General features: G+C 35.9%; 1 protein-coding gene across 1 annotated transcript in view; it reads right to left on the minus strand.

The window, feature by feature from the left end:
* Positions 1-2,882: 2,882 nt before the first annotated feature.
* The window catches only part of CLTB (clathrin light chain B), a 58,893-nt gene continuing 45,408 nt past the window's right edge, over positions 2,883-16,367 (minus strand). Inside the window, exon 5 of the mRNA XM_053717037.1 lies at positions 2,883-6,112. Within this exon, the coding sequence (XP_053573012.1) occupies positions 5,941-6,112 (172 nt within the window). The 3' untranslated portion in view covers positions 2,883-5,940. The remainder of the gene's footprint in view (positions 6,113-16,367) is intronic.

Consider the following 16,367-nt stretch of genomic DNA (forward strand, 5'->3'; position numbering starts at 1 on the left):
CTAAAGTTTGTGAAAAAGTGAACTTTTTTTTTTTATTTGATGAAGAAATATAGTATGGCTCTAATTCAGTTCCTATATGCTAGACTTCTATGGTAAACCCATCCTATTAGAAAGTAAACCTTCTTTTCTATTTTTTTTTCTTTTTTCCTCTATTCAATTAATATACTGCAACATAAAAGACTGATTTGTACAACATAAAATAGAGGCCCATGAGTGGCTCTTCCATCAATGTTTACCCACATTATATTAGGTTTATTGCAACTCTGTGGTCCAAGAGTGGCCACTTAACTTTCAGGGTGGGTATATGGTTTGAGCAGCATTTATTACATGTATCGAAATGGTAAATTGTCAATTACCTATATTATGTACTCATTTATTTGATTTGTTTGGTTGCCTGTTTTGTAACAGTTTATTCTCCTTTATAATATGTATTGACAATTATTGACTGTCTGTTTTGCAAAGAACCACAATAAAAATATTTAAATAAAAAAAAAAAAAATAATAAAAAAAAAAATACATAGGTTTCACTAAGTTTGTGCAGTTCTCATAGTTGTCATATATTTCACCCCCACACACACACACAAACTCCTTAACCCTCTTAACGACGCATGTCGTACAGGGTACGTTGCACACAGCCTGGTCTTAAAAGACCAGCGACGTACCCTCTACGACATTAGGGGTTTAAAGCGGCTGGAAGCGATCCTGCTCGCTTCCAGCCGCTTTCCGGTTATTGCAGTGATGCCTCGACATCGAGGCATCCTGCAATAACACCCCTTGGCCATCCGATGCAGAGAGAGCCACTCTGTGGCCCTCTCTGCACCGGACATCGATGGCCGGTATCGTTGGTGGGTGGGAGCTGCAGTGGGAAGCGGGTGGGCGGCCATCGATGCTAGCTATGACGTGGAGGGGGGCGGGATTGGGGGCGTGATCATCGGGGGTGCACACGGAGGCGCGCGCACGGGAGGGCGGGCGCGTGGGAACGGCTACACTACAGAAATATAAAAAATATAAGTTAGATAGAGTGGGGCACAAAATCATTTTTAAAATACATCTAAGGGATCTGGGAGGGGGTGGGTGGTTGCTCTTTGGCTGGGGGGAAGCTGCACTACAGAAAAAAAAAATATGAAAAAGCAGGGTTTTTTGTAAACTGCGTACTGGCAGACAGCTGCCAGTACCCAAGATGGCTACCAATAAGGTAGAAAGGGAGGGTTAGAGAGCTGTTTAGGGGGGGGGGGGGGTCAGGGAGGTTGGGGGCTAAGGGGGGATCCTACACAGAAGCATATGTAAATATGCTCTAAAAAAAATTTAAATACATTTTATTTTAGTACTGGCAGACTTTCTGCCAGTTCTTAAGATGGCGGGGACAATTGTGGGGTGGGGGAGGGAAGAGAGCTGTTTGGGAGGGATCAGGGGGTGTGATGTGTCAGGTGGGAGGCTGATCTCTACATTAAGGCTAAAATTAACTCTGCAAGCTCCCTACAAGCTACCTAATTAACCCAGTCACTGCTAGACATAATTCACGTGTGATGCGCATATATCGCTTTGGCGTTGCTTTACCAAAAAGCAACGCCAAAGCCATATATGTCTGCTATTTCTGAACAAAGGGTATCCCAGAGAAGCATTTACAACCATTTGTGCCATAATTGCACAAGCTGTTTGTAAATAATTTCAGTGAGAAACCTAAAGTTTGTGAAAAAGTGAACTTTTTTTTTTTATTTGATCGCATTTGGCGGGGAAATGGTGGCATGAAATATACCAAATTGGTCCTAGCTCAATACTTTGGGTTGTCTGCTACACTACACTAAAGCTAAAATGAACCCTACAAGCTCCCTAATTAACCCCTTCACTGCTGGGCATAATAGACGTGTGGTGCGCAGCTGCATTTAGCGGCCTTCTTTTTACCAAGAAACAACGCCAAAGCCATATATGTCTGCTATTTCTGAACAAAGGGGATCCCAGAGAAGCTTTTACAACCATTTGTGCCATAATTGCACAAGATGTTTGTAAATAATTTCAGTGAGAAACCTAAAATTGTGAAAGATTTAACGTTTGTTTTCATTTGATCGCATTTGAAGCTTTTACAACCATTTATGCCATAATTGCACAAGTTGTTTGCAAATAATTTCAGTGAGAAACCTAAAGTTTGTGAAAAAATTTGTGAAAAAGTGAACAATTTTTTTTATTTGATCTTATTTGGCGGTGAAATGGTGGCACGAAATATACCAAAATGGGCCTAGATCAATACTTTGGGATGTCTTCTAAAAAATATATATATACATGTCAAGGGATATTCAGGGATTCCTGAAAGATATCAGTGTCCCAATGTAACTAGCGCTAATTTTGAAGAAAAGTGGTTTGGAAATAGAAAAGTACTACTTGTACTTATTGCCCTATAACTTGCAAAAAAAGCAAAGAACATGTAAAAATTGGGTATTTATAAACTCAGGACAAAATTTAGAAACTATTTAGCATGGGTGTTTTTTGGTGGTTGTAGATGTGTAACAGATTTTGGGGGTCAAAGTTAGAAAAAGTGTGTTTTTTTCCAATTTTTCCTCATATTTGATAAATTTTTTTATAGAAATTATAAGATATGATGAAAATAATGGTAACTTTAGAAAGTCCATTTAATGGTGAGAAAAACGGTATATAATATGTGTGGGTACAGTAAATGAGTAAGAGGAAAATTACAGCTAAACACAAACACCGCAGAAATGTAAAAATAGCCCTGGTCCTTAAGGGAAAGAACTGGAAAAATGGCCTTGTCCTTAAGGGGTTAAACATTACAAGAATAGCGAACATACCAGCTAAACAAATCAACCATTTTTTTCAGCATGTGTGGCTTTTATAAGTATTGCATGAATAGGACTGATACACAAAAAAAATGACTTGATGGCATTTTATTTATGCGACACAGCGTAAATAGACAACATTGATCACAAAACGCAGTGTAATTTGTTTGCATTCCAGCGGCAATGACATTGCATGTTTATATGTTAATGTCATTGTACTACAAGAACATGGTATCCAAAGCAAACAACAAAAACAGATTAATTAAACAGGAAAAGTGCAATATGTTTCTATTTTATATTGTATGTCAATGTGAGACACAGACATATTACACAGCAAATTCTATTCATTGTGTCTATTTAGTAGGCATACAATATATATTGTGCATTTTCCATAAATACCTTTTGTAGAAGTGTCTGTGAATAGCAATTTATAAGAAGTAATTAGTGTTCCTGCCGAGGAGAAGAGATTATGTACACAGAAAATATCAAGTTGTTTTTAGGTCTAAAAATGTTGATTAAATATTCATAAGAAATGAATAATTCAGATTAGATAACGATGGCCTTGTTTATCCAAACAACAGCATTTTAGGTCAATATATATTTCAAAATACTGTTTCTTTCTGTGGGGCTAATTTATTAATTAAAGGGCCATAATACCCAAATGTTTAAACACTTGAAAGTGATGCAGCATAGCTGTAAAAGGCTGATTAGAAAATATCACCTGAACATCTCTATATAAAAAAGAAAGATATTTTACCTCAAAAGTTCCTCAGTAGCCACCTCCCATTGTAAAGGATTTCTAAGCAGCATTTTAATGCGTTTGTCCTGGGACATCTGAAGGGACTAGCATCGTGCACTCTCATATTATTTCACCAATCAGGTAAAGGAAGCTTACTATGAAATCTCATGAGAGTTAAGTCAAATCTCATGAGATCACAGTAAGAGTTCATGACCTCAGCACTGCTGATGCTGATTGGCTGCTGTTCATTTCTTCATTTATTTATTTTTTTTACCTGCAGCTGAGAATAACTTTTTACACAGAACTTACTCTGCTGAGCTGAGGAGATTGTGAGGTAAAATATCTTCCTATTTTACATAGAGATGCTCAGGTGATATTTTCCTGTCAGCTTTTTACAGTTATACTGCATCAGTTTCAAGTGATTTAGCATATGAGTATTATGTCCCTTTAAGCATTAACATTAGTTAATTACTTTGGTAACTCAGCCACATGACAGAGCATAACAAACTTTTAGTAAATATGTGCATTCAGCAGTTTCGTTCACTGCCGAATGTGGAAGGCCGCGGGGCGCTCGTGGCATTTAGCTCTTTTTGGAGCCAGATTGTTTCTTGTGAGCACTTTCACAAGAAGAAATATGGCTCCTAAAAGAGCCAAATACCACAAGTGGCTGCCTTCTTCTGCATTCGGCAGTGAACGAAACTGCCAAATGCACATATCCATTAGTTTGCATGTTGACATAAAATGACATTTTATATGTTTCCCTCAATATTTTAACCATTTATTACACCCAAAATTCATTTTCCTCACTTTGCATTTCATGCTTAAGATGATCCCCTGAACTTATCTAAAAGATTTATACAGGGAATTACCTCAGAAAGGTACCTGAGTTAAGTCAATCACAAGCATCATTTTCTCTAAATAAAATACAAAATGTTTTATATTTAAGAGAACTAAAATAAAAAAAAGTTTACCCAACATACCATTTTACCAAATTCTGCAATATAAATGCATTTTTGAAAAAGGCTGCTTTAGCCCTTGTTTAATTCTAAAACCAGCACATTAATTGTAGCATGTATACATTGCTTGCTACATCCAAATCAGCAACTGCGTATCCTTCAAGATTGGCACCTGTGGTGAATATAAAAAGGTACTGATCTAGGATTGTTTATTTATTTTTTTAAAAGAAAAGCTGTATTAATGGATTTATGCTGGAAATATATATCCTTTTTAAATTGTTTGGTGAGACTGGCATAGATTTGCTAAGAATTCAGGTAATTTTTCAAAATGTTAAAACTCAAATTACTGTATCATGCTCAAGAGACAATTTTCTATAAAGATCTCTCTACCTACTGGTAAATCAGCGCAGTTCTTGGAAAAGCTAGGCAGTTACACAAGAGATAAGTGAGGAGGGTAAATCCATTACTATCCTTTCTAATGAAGAACTACTTTATATGTAAACTTCATTTTTGAAGCCCAGTAAAGCTTTTGCAACTTCGTATACTTAGCTAGAAAAAATTAAATGCTAAACATATTTTGAAATACAGACACAAAAGCTACTGTTATGTTGATTACAAACCAATAAATTATTCTTCACATCTCTACACATCTGCATGCATCAAGAATAAAAAATGGTAAAAATGTAAATAAAATATACCACTTAAAAGAACGTTAGAATCAGTGAGCGTTACAATGGCACCACTGAATTAAAAAAAAATATGTATTTCCACCAAACAACATTAATCATATCAATAAATCATCCCTGAGCTCCTATCATCACCAAATACTATTTTCTAACTACCGTTTTGTATGGTTAGACTATTTACTAATCTGGTAATTTTGTGAATGACAGTCCTAAGGCATAACCACTTTAATCCCCCTAGCACTATAAAATCTCAGTTTCTGACAAGTTCATGATGTTTGCCACTCACTTTTAATTTCAAATGTATCAATTTGTTTTTTCCACTATTCTGTTTTTAATAGTGCAGTATTTATGCATAGACCTATAAACATTTTAGTTCACAGTGCACTATACCTTAAGTCTAATCGGCAGCCATGGCAAAAAAATATTTCTACTTCCAACTTCATAATATATAGATAAGCAACCTGCCAAGCACGCATAAAGAAGAGATACATCGTTCGCAACATCCAGCCCAATACTCATCAACACCACTGCAAGCTTTGAAGGCCAGAAACATACTTGAAATCAAAATGAAAACTCTGTAATAATTTGATGCATTGATATTTAAAAGGAATCACAAGATTGGCAGCCGAGTGTGCTCTGCAGGGATGAAAATGAAGGGGTTGGAGGCATGTTCTAGTTGGGGGTATCATACACCATGATGTTCCACAACCATTCGGGGAGATTTCTTTGGTATGTAAAATAGGGAGGAGAAGTGGAACTGAAGATGGAAGCTAGCGAGACAGAGGTGTCTGTTTCAGAGAAATCAGCACTGATCGCAGGCGAGACACATCTTTTGACTGTTTACTGCTCTTGGGATTGAAGTCACATAGACGAGCAACTCTTTCCCACTCTGTCCCAGTTTCCTCCTCTTTGGACTCAGATGCCAGGGCTTCATCAGACGCTCTATTGGAAAAGAAACCATGAAGGGTACAAAATGAAGCAGTTTATAGATAACCTTCAGTATGTATCATTCCTTACCTTTAATATTCGATTCCAACAATAAGTACAGCAAAAGTTTTTAGTTAATATAAAAATGTGTCTATGGAATTTTACCAGAAAAGAACAGTTCACAATCACTTGTATCAACATGTAAAAAAATTAAAATATAAAAAAAATATCATGTTTCGTTTGGAATTCATGCAAGTTTGTGACTACTGCAAGGACCCTTATAAGATTTGAAAAATTAAGAGTTGCATTGAATGTTTTGTTTTTCACTGCAAAGTTTAGCTTAAAGGGCCATAATACCCAAATGTTTAAACACTTGAAAGTGATGCAGCATAGCTGTAAAAAGCTGATTAGAAAATATCACCTGAACATCTCTATGTAAAAAAGAAAGATATTTTACCTCAAAAGTTCCTCAGTAGCCACCTCCCATTGTAAAGGATTTCTAAGCAGCATTTTAGTGTGTTTGTCCTGGGACATCTGAAGGGACTAGCATCGTGCACTCTCATATTATTTCACCAATCAGGTAAAGGAAGCTTACTATGAAATCTCATGAGAGTTAAGTCAAATCTCATGAGATCACAGTAAGAGTTCATGACCTCAGAACTGCTGATGCTGATTGGCTGCTGTTCATTTCTTCATTTTTTTAAATTTTTTTACCTGCAGCTGGGAGCAGCTGAGTATAACGTTTTACACAGAACTAACTCTGCTGAGTTGAGGAAATTGTGAGGTAAAATATCTTCCTTTTTTACATAGAGATGCTCAGGTGATATTTTCCTGTCAGCTTTTTACAGTTATACTGCATCAGTTTCAAGTGATTTAGCATATGAGTATTATGTCCCTTTAAGCAGTTTATCTAGTTATGGGTTCTGTATTTGAAGAAGAGAGACATTGCAATAAAGCTAAAAAAAAAAAAGCCCTCAAAGATTTTGCAAGATTTTTCTTCATACTGGCGTATTTTTGATCATTAGGCCCTATTTCTGCTTGAGAAGGATAAACAAATGCAGTATAATATAGTATTCACTGAACTGTGAGGGGTTTTGCACAGACTTAATTTTGCATTTTATGTATGGCAGTGTATTGAGGAATACAATTTGTAAAATCTACAATTTAATCCTATAATATTTTCCTTGTAAAATGTGTCTTATGAGTTGGACAAAGGTCATTACCCATTATTTAAGGTTTTTCTCCTTTCTCACTATATTCTATAGGCCATTTACCCCTTTTTTGCTAAACTATTAGAAATGACAATATAACTGAAACTAGGTTGGACAAGTTCAACTATACTAAAAAAAAAAATGTTTTTATTTATATTTGATTCTAATAGTATTTAGTGGTGACAGGTTCTCTTATGTTATGCCTTGCAGCCCCTGCAAGATGCTGCTTTCCAATGAGCCCCTGTTCATTTTTTTATTAGAAACAGTTCACTAATATTGATAAATTTAGCCTTTTTACACCTGTTCTGAAGCAGTTTTTAGACATTTTAGTATTTAAAGGGATACTAATGATACAGATGGAGCATGCAATTTTAAGCAACTTTCTAATTTACTCGTATTATCAGATTTTCTTTGTTTTCTTGCTATCTTTATTTAAACATCAGGAATTTAAAGCTTAGAAGTCAGCCCATTTTAGGTTCAGCACCCTGGATAGCGCTTGCTTATTGGTGGCTACATTTAGCAAACCAATAAGCAAGCATAACCCAGGTTCTCAACCAAAAATGGGCCGGATCTTAAGCTTTACATTCCTGCTTTTTAAATAAAGATAGCAAGAGAATGAATAAAAATTAATAGGAGTAACTTAGAACGTTGCTTAAAATTGCATGCTCTATCTGAATCATTAAAGAAAAAAATTGGGTTTAGTGTCCCTTTAATACCTTAAAGGGTCAGTAAACCCACCAAATAATGTTATATAATTCTGCACATTGACTAAAATGTGCACAGTCTTTTTATATTTATACTTTTTACCAGCTCCTACTGAGCATGTACAAGAATTCACAGAATATACTTATATGCATTTGTGATTGGCTGATGGCTGTCACATGGTACAGGGTGAGTGGAAATAGACTTAACTTTGAAATTTGTCAGAAAAAATAAAATACATTTTCTACTCATTTGAAGTTCAGACTAAGTGCTAGTGCATTATCTTTATCATGCAAATCTACTGTATTTAGTGGTCCTTTAAGAATAAAATGCCTGACCATACCTTGGATCTTTTTTTATTAATTTAGAGTCTGTCATGTCAAAGCTTCCTATTGAGATTATTTTTTGTCTTTGTTTTCTGTACCATTCGAATCTAGTATCACTGTCTCCATTTCAATTAAATTTACAAATTTTAGTGATTTGCTCTTAATGAGTGCCCTCCACCTGAAATAATCCAGGTCACCTAATTTTATATAAACAATTACATTTATTTGTATCTCACAGCTAAATCAATAATACAAAAAAAATCTAAAAAAATGACATCAGGAATGAGAGGAAAGAAGTGTAAAGTTGACGTACACGTAACCAATGACTTCAGCATTAGGTTGCTGGTAAAAGGCTTTGTCCACAATCCTGGTTAGCAGCGTGCAAGAAAGAAGAAGAAGAAGAAGAAATACAAAAATGACAGAAAAGTCTAAGTTATTACAATAGAAAGATAAGTCAGTAGATATAAAGTAAAGAACAAGTTAGGAGTCACTGAACCTCACATGTTTGTTAGATCTTGTGTTACATTTTAGTTTTAAGACATACAGATGTATGTACAGACATACTGTCACGTATATTTTTTTTAATCATGAAAAACAGGTAACATAATACATCACAATCATCATCCATTCTCTTTATTAACCACAAAACAATGTGAAATCTGACAATTTGTTATATTTCTAAATAAATACTAATTCATACTCCCACTATAAAATGTAAAGGGACAGTCTAGTCAGTTAAACCTTCATGATTCAGATAGGGCATGCAATTTTAGACAACTTTCTATTTTACTTTTAATCGTCAAATTTGCTTTGCTCTCTTGGTATTCTTTGTAGAAAGCTAAACCTAGGCTAATTTCTAAGCATTTGAACTGGCTCTTATCTCAGTGCATTGTGACAGTTTTTCACAATTAGACACTGCTAGTTCATATGTCATATTAGATAACATTGTGCTCACTCCCTTGGAGTTATTTAAGAGTCAGCACTGATTGGCTAAAATGCAAGTCTGTCAAAAGAACTGAGATAAGGGAGCAGGCTGAAGAGGCTTAGATACAAGGTAATCACAGAGGTATAAAGTATAAGTATATAAAGTATTAAGTATATTAATATATATATAAGTATATAATATGCAAAACTGGGGAATGGGTAATAAAAGGATTATCTATCGTTTTAAACAATAACATTTCTGGAGTAGATTATCCCTTTAAGTTGAATGCTATTTTTAAATCAGCTTCACTGATGCCATAAAATTACAGTGATTAGAAAGAAGGAACAGTTATATAGTTACTGGATACTAGTATACATAGTATCCATGACAATACACGTCAAGAGGTGGGAAAGAAAAGCCAGGTAAGTACAACTTAAAAAGGATAGAAAGGTCAAAAGTGAAATGTGCATTACAATTTTAATGAGAATTTTTTTAAATATACTCCTATTAGAAAAAATGCTTCTAGTAAAAGTTACTTCTGTTTTTCAGCGACATACGCACATATGCTGTGAGTGCCCCGTGCACCTGCATTTAAAAAGACACCTCAGTCAGCAGTGGCTTGTATGACACAAATTTTTTAAGTCTTCACCGATGCAATACACAATACCGTCAGCTTTCTGAGCAGACATGGTGTTTGAATCATGATCCTTTAGTCATATATACCATATGTGCATACGCCGCTGAAACCATAACTAGAAGCATTTTTGCTAATGGAAGTATTTTGCTAAATGCTTCTTTATGAAATTGAAATCCACTCAAGCACATTTTAATTTTGACCTTTCATTTGAAAATGAAAGCGGAAACATGTATGTATACTTGGTTAGATAGTAGTGTCACTTTAAATACATATTGTAATGATTACAAAAATATTTCAAAATAAATCCTACATTAAAAAATAAATTTATTTGTAAATTACAATTAATTTTCTTTTTACGAAAAGTAGAAAATGTAATATCTGCAAGAGCAGCCTATTGGAGCATTACCCAGATGATGCACTTAGAAGTATTTGATTTTTTACAGAGAGCACAATAATGGACTTTACCATCATTAATCATATAATGGACAGACAGCACATGCAGAGCTACAGCATTAATTCCACCAGTTTACTGAGCATGTTCACACATATAGGTATGGGGTTACATATCATGTCAGGATGTATTATGCACACTTATAACAACATCTATTGGCGCAACCACTCATATGATGAGACATAAGGCACTTTGTCAAATCTGGGAGCCAAATCTTCAATGCAGAATTTTCAAAACATAACATCTTTGACTGGTTAACCATTTAGAAAAGTCATAACAATAATTTACTGATACTTTGTCAAATGAACTTTTGCGAATCTAGCAGTTCCATGTCCCTTTAAATGTTCTGATGAAAACTATAAGCTCACTATAGAAAAAATGAAATCTTACTTTGGCTTTTGGGCATCAATACACATAATAATGCCACAGTACCACAATAATCTTCAAAGGATAGTACCTTTATTCAGAGCAAAGCATGCAACGTTTCGCATGATTAAAGGGAAGGAATTTAATCACCCAAGAACAGGTAAAACATTTCAATAAAGGGATTTTATACATGCAAGACTACTTATGTTATTTATTAGATCAAATTCCCCTGTTCGCTAATTTACATAGGGGAGTCTACTAAAAAAGCCAGGGAACGTCTCAACCAGCATAAATCTAACATTAGATGTGGAGACACTGAAGCCCCTGTATCATGCAATTTTTTAAAAGCAGGCCATAATATAAGCCACATGAGATGGCAGATCATAGACCACGTTGGTAAATTAAGGGGTGGAGGTGATAGAGAAAGAATTCTCAAACAAAAAGAAACATATTTAATTTATCATTTGCAGAGTATGGACCACAAAGGTCTAAACCGAGAAATTGATTACTTCGTTTTTATGTAATAGCTATAGATTTTTGCAATAATAGATATCTATGCTTTCTGGCTTCTTGTTGGTTATTCACTTATTTTAATGTTTTACTATTACTGAATGTATAATTATATATGTAAACTCTAAGGTCTCTCTCTCTCTCTCTGATTATATGTTATATTATCCTATAATTTTAAAATATTTAAATGTAATATTGTTTTGCAGCCACTAGATGGCATTCAGTGATGACATGTATTTTTGTCACACCTGTATCTAATAGTTGTTAATGACCTATAAAAGGCAGGTGGATATATACCTGCACTATATGCATGATTAAGGTCTATGAGGCCGAAACGTTGCGTGTTTTGCTTTGAATAAAAGTTACTATCTTTTGAAGATTATTGTGGTGCTGTGGCATTATTATGAAAAAATATTTTTAAGGAGAGTCAAAGCTACAAATAATAGTTATGAAAAAGAATGACAAGGCAGCACTCAAAATGCATTGAAAACAAGTGGTTTATTTTACTCTATCCTCATCAATTAAACCCCTAAACCAATGTGTATACTAAAAAGAGTAACAAACATTACCAGGCCTGGTTGTCAGAACAATTCCTATCACATAAAAAATTATATGTATATATTTAGCGAAAGCTCAACTGTGTAACAACACGCTCTCCAAAATACAATCACTCATGTAAAGGATACATTTAGCAACAAATATCACCATTAGACATAAGGAAACAATGTCCAGAACAGCAGAGCACTTAGTGTGAATCACACGCTCCGTATTGCATGGGTAAGTTGCAAAAGGAAAGTTCCAGTGTTACTGATTAAGAGCCAGCCAACAAAACAGAAAATAGCAGCCTCACCACAATGCGCGGTATAGTTCCTGTATGTGCCTAGATAGTTACCAACTGATCCGTTACACAAGCTGCACTCGCTTCACAGTGGACTGCGGCATCTCCACAGAAAGGCAATTGTATGTAATCCTCTTTGCGATTATCACCTCTTTACATTTGCAGAGCCGGAACTCCTAAGACCAAGGTTGCTATTATAATTGCTGGTCAATTAAACAACTCCTCTGTAACAAGGTAATCCATAACCTACTGCCAGGTAAGTTTTACTCCACTTCAAAAGTTGCCGCTTCTCAAAACGTCAGGCATGACGCGTTTCGCCCCTCCCCCTATTGATGCCGAATTAAGAGAATATGTAGATTATCCTCTTTTAACAGCACGTAGAGCTATGAGCCTTAAAGATAAGCTTGTTAAAAGTGAGTATATGAAGAATCCCATAACAACATGGCTAAGTGCAAGGGGTAAATGGCAGGGTTGCAGCCCTTGTGGGCATTGTGTGTATTGTAGGTTCATACAGAAAACAAGTAAATTTGAAACCTCAACAGGTAAACAGTATAACATTAAACAATGGATTACCTGTAACACTGCAGGTGTCATTTACCTCTTGCACTGTTCATGTCCCCTATATTATATAGGAAAAACTAAACGTGACCTGAAAGACCGATTGAGGGAGCATAGGGATGATATCAAAAATAAGGTACAGGAAAGTCCAGTGGCTAGACACTTTGAATTGCATCATAACTCAGATTTTACTATCATGAAAGTGACAGGGCATGAAAGTGACAGGGATACAACATATCAAACAGCATCGCCGTGGTGGTGATGTTGACAATATGTTACTAAAGAATGAATCCCATTGGATTTATCGTTTAGATACACTGGTTCCGAATGGCCTTAATGAAAAAATTGATTTCTCATGTTTCCTATAGTATTTCTTTTTGGCGATAGTGGATTATCTACTTTTCGTTTTTATTAAAGGTAAATTCAGCAGAAATAGTATTGTGCAACTGTTCTCCCCTGGTTAATAAGGTGTTAAAAATAGCTTTTTTGTGTAGGATTGTGTTTGATGAAAGCCAAATTGCCATTTCCAAAGAGAGTTACCCCTATTTTGCACAAAGATATAATCGTTTAGCGAATATTATAGGTGTGCAATTGTGTTTTTATAATTCTGTAAAGAAGTTTGCTGTGTTGATATTATAACTATCACCAATCAAATATGTAAATAAACAACCAAGCTATATATGGAGTGCATCTGCCGTGTACAAGCATCCGATGAAGCCCCGAGGTCAGCCAACAAAGGGGGAGGGGCGAAACGCGTCATGCCTGACGTTTTGAGAAGCGGCAACTTTTGAAGTGGAGTAAAAGTTACCTGGCAGTAGGTTATGGATTACCGTGTTACAGAGGAGTTGTTTCATTGACCAGCAATTATAATAGCAGCCTTGGTCTTAGGAGTTCCGGCTCTGCAAATGTAAAGAGGTGATAATCGCAAAGAGGATTACATACAATTGCCTTTCTGTGGAGATGCCGTAGTCCACTGTGAAGCGAGTGCAGCTTGTGTGACGGACCAGTTGGTAACTATCTAGGCACATACAGGAACTATACCGCGCATTGTGGTGAGGCTGCTATTTTCTGTTTTGTTGGCTGGCTCTTAATCAGTAACACTGGAACTTTCCTTTTGCAACTTACCCATGCAATACGGAGCGTGTGATTCACACTAAGTGCTCTGCTGTTCTGGACATTTGTTTCCTTATGTCTAATGGTGATATTTGTTGCTAAATGTATCCTTCACATGAGTGATTGTATTTAGGAGAGCGTGTTGTTACACAGTTGAGCTTTCGCTAAATATATACATATAATTTTTTATGTGATAGGAATTGTTCTGACAACCAGGCCTGGTAATGTTTGTTACTCTTTTTAGTATACACATTGGTTTAGGGGTTTAATTGATGTCTCTGACGTATGAGGATAGAGTAAAATAAACCACTTGTTTTCAATGCATTTTGAGTGCTGCCTTGTCATTCTTTTTCATAACTATCATTTGTAGCTATGACTCTCCTTAAATTTTTTTTTTATAATTAATGGTTTATGACTGCATGCACCGAGATTTTTTATTTATAACAAGATTAGAGTGCACACATTCTAATATATATAGCTGTGGCATTATTATGTGTATTGATGCTCTGTTTGAGGGAAGTGTGCAGTAACCCCTGCTACGTGCACCCACTACAAGATTTGAACCAAGAGTTAAGTTCAGTGCTGAGCCTATCAATATATTGTGACTTCTGCTTATGGGGCTGCATCTATATGCTGAACAAATATTTATAGCATATTGATATTTTAAAAAGGGATCCGAATCGAGATTGCGATTTTTGGTGAAATCTATAAATCTATGTGGGTAGCAATGCTTTTCCGTTACTGGCAGAATATTAAAAGAAGCATCGCCTTCTATAGAATGTTTTAAAAAAAAACAGTGCGGTCGCGACAATATAAGTAAAACACATTCAGTATGGTGTTAACTTAGATCGGCAATTAAAATAGAATAAGTCAATTCCAAAAAAACATGAAAATTATTTTAAATTCAAACTTCAGTGTCCATAAATAGTCTTATTGGGACACAGACTCACTTATTTACATATTGCCTATAGCTGCTTTTGCACTACAATAGCGGAGTTGAGTAGCTGATCAACACTATAATATGTCACCAAATTATTCCCATCTGAAAGGAAAGCACCTGTCAGAAAAATTTGTAAATTTAAAACGAAATATATTATTATGGCAGAATTATGTTTCCAAGCTTCTAATTTTTTTGTCATATATTTTGAAATTAGTCACAAAAAATTGGTGTAAATTTGTTTTCTTGCTCTGTTATAGGAGCTCTCCATATAGCAAACCTGCACTAAGATTTACCAGAAAATCTTAATGCAGTTGTCATTTTTTTAGCATACACTATATATTTAGGACCAGATTACAAGTGGAGCGCTAAATATCGCTTTTGCAAAAGCGATATTAGAGCTCCCCTAGTAATACCAGCGCACGCTAATGTGCACTGGTATTACAAGTTAACAGCAATGTGAACGCGAGCTCGCATTGCGCTCATGAGAGCTGGCTTCCATAGGCTCTAATGGGAGCCTCGTTCTGATGTCGTCATACATGGCATTAGAACTAGCGCAGCAAAGGTTGTAAGTAGTGCAGCGATGGTAGGATATTGTAAATAAATATGTAGATGACTATATACATATATATTTATGTGTTAGGGGAGGATTTCTGGTGCCTGTTAAAAGGCTGATTTTGTGCACTTTTTGTTTGTCAGAGGAAGGGACTGGTTTTGTCCCGAAACGTCACATCAATAAAAGATTTTCCTGTTGTCACAAAAGTCGTTGGACCAGCAAGTGCTTATTTTCATGAATCTTACACATAAATATATATTTATATGCGTTTATACACATATATATCTACTGGGAACACACAATTCCCACAGACCGCAATGTAAAGGCACTTTTCAATACCGTTTTTTTTTTTTTTTCTAACACCCGCTGCTTTTAGCCCCCCAAAACTGCTAATTGCAGTTTGGTTTTTTTTTTTTGGTTTTTTTTTTAAATGTTACATTAAAAAAAAAAAAAAAAAAAAAACACTTGATTTTGGGGGCATTTGGGGCACATTTATAAAATTAAACAGAGTCCTGATCTCTGGTTAATTTTATAAGCGCTAATTGCCAATGGCTGGTTATTTATCAAGCGCCCACAAACGGGCAAATATGCAGTTTGTGGGTGCAGAATAAGTTAGCGCTCCACTTGTAATCTAGTTTTGAATAGATAGAGCAGGGTGTGCTATCATCGCTGGCTCAGATTACAAGTGGTGAGCACATAATAGCACTGGAAAATGTAGCGCTCTTGGAGAACTGAAATAAAGTGTTAAGGAATGAATATATACATAATAAAATGTATATTAAATACACCACGCATCCCCGACCAACACCTTTGGAGCCTTCACCTGCCGCAACTGCTTCTTCCCCTCCCTCCGGACAACAACCCAATTACCTCAACTGCATCAACACTCGCTCCATCCACAAGCACGCCCTAGAAATCTGGAACCTGCTAGACTCCACCTCCCCAGACGTCACCTTCCTCATCGAGGCCTGGCTGAACCCCACATCAGCCACTGCAATACCCAAAGGCTACAAGATCTGCCACAAGGACCGCAGCAACCAACCTGGAGGAGGCATCACCATCATCCACAAACACACCATCCAAGTCACAACCAGCTCCGACGACCACTCACCAGGCCTGGAACACCTACACTTCAAGATC

This window comes from Bombina bombina, chromosome 6 (assembly GCF_027579735.1).
Source record: "Bombina bombina isolate aBomBom1 chromosome 6, aBomBom1.pri, whole genome shotgun sequence".
NCBI lineage: Eukaryota > Metazoa > Chordata > Amphibia > Anura > Bombinatoridae > Bombina > Bombina bombina.